At 40.8% G+C, this 1,078-nt stretch overlaps 1 protein-coding gene across 1 annotated transcript; it reads right to left on the reverse strand.

Annotated features, from left to right (window-relative positions):
- LOC109232683 (uncharacterized mitochondrial protein AtMg00810-like) lies at positions 155-928 on the reverse strand. The gene has a single exon (XM_019398435.1). The coding sequence runs from the start codon at positions 926-928 to the stop codon at positions 155-157; it is 774 nt and encodes a 257-aa protein (XP_019253980.1).

Consider the following 1,078-nt stretch of genomic DNA (forward strand, 5'->3'; position numbering starts at 1 on the left):
TTAACCAACTTAAAGAAAAGATAGTAATAAATACAATGTAAGAAATGGACTAGTTAACTAATTAACTAACAATACTCAACACCCCCCCCTCAACGTTGGTACGGGGAGGACTCCACTGCCAACTTGCTAAGTAAATGGGAATGCTTGATCCCAGTTAAAGACTTTGTGAATATATCAGCCAGTTGCTCATTTGTAGGAACATGATGTAGAGATACCAGTCCCTCCTGCAGCTTTGTTCTAACAAAATGGCAATCAACTCTATGTGCTTCGTGCGCTCATGAAACAGTGGATTCTTGGCAAATTGCAATGCTGCTTGGCTATCACAGAATACAGGGACAGGAAGGTTCATAGGTACAGTCAGCTCCTCCAGTAGTGTTACCAGCCAAACTAGCTCACCCACAACCTGTCTAGCTGCTCTATACTCTGCTTCAGCTGAAGACAAAGAAATAGTGGACTGTTTCTTTGATTTCCAACTGATGGGACTATTCCCAAGCAACACAATGTAACCACTGACTGATTTTCTGGTCTCAGGGCATGCTGCCCAATCTGAGTCACAATAAGCTTTCACCCCATAATCTCTGTTGTTAGAGAAGAAAATTCCCAGGCTTGGATCACTCTTCAGATATCTTAAGACATGATAAGCAGCCTTCAAATGACTTTCCCTTGGTGATTGCATGTACTGAATGAGGTGTTGGACACTGAAGGATATATCCAGTCTTGTATTAGTCAAGAAATTCAACTTACCAACCAGTTTTCTGTAATTTGAAGGGTCAACTAGCAAGGGACTCTCATCTGCCCTCAGCTTCATTGAAGGGTCAAGGGGGGATGACAAGTTGGAATATTCAGTGCATTCAAAGTCCTTCAGTAAGTCCATAGTGAACTTCCTTTGAGATATCAACACTCCATCTTCTTTATAAAGTACTTCCATTCCCAGAAAGTAATGCAGCCTCCCTAGATCTTTTATTTTGAAGGTATTGTGCAGAAAATTTTTCAGAGAATCAATTTCCTCTTGATGAGTTCCTGTTACAATTACATCATCCACATATACAGCCACAAAGACAACTAAAAGCCCATTCTT

The sequence above is a fragment of the Nicotiana attenuata genome, chromosome 9 (assembly GCF_001879085.1).
Source record: "Nicotiana attenuata strain UT chromosome 9, NIATTr2, whole genome shotgun sequence".
NCBI classification, from domain to species: domain Eukaryota; kingdom Viridiplantae; phylum Streptophyta; class Magnoliopsida; order Solanales; family Solanaceae; genus Nicotiana; species Nicotiana attenuata.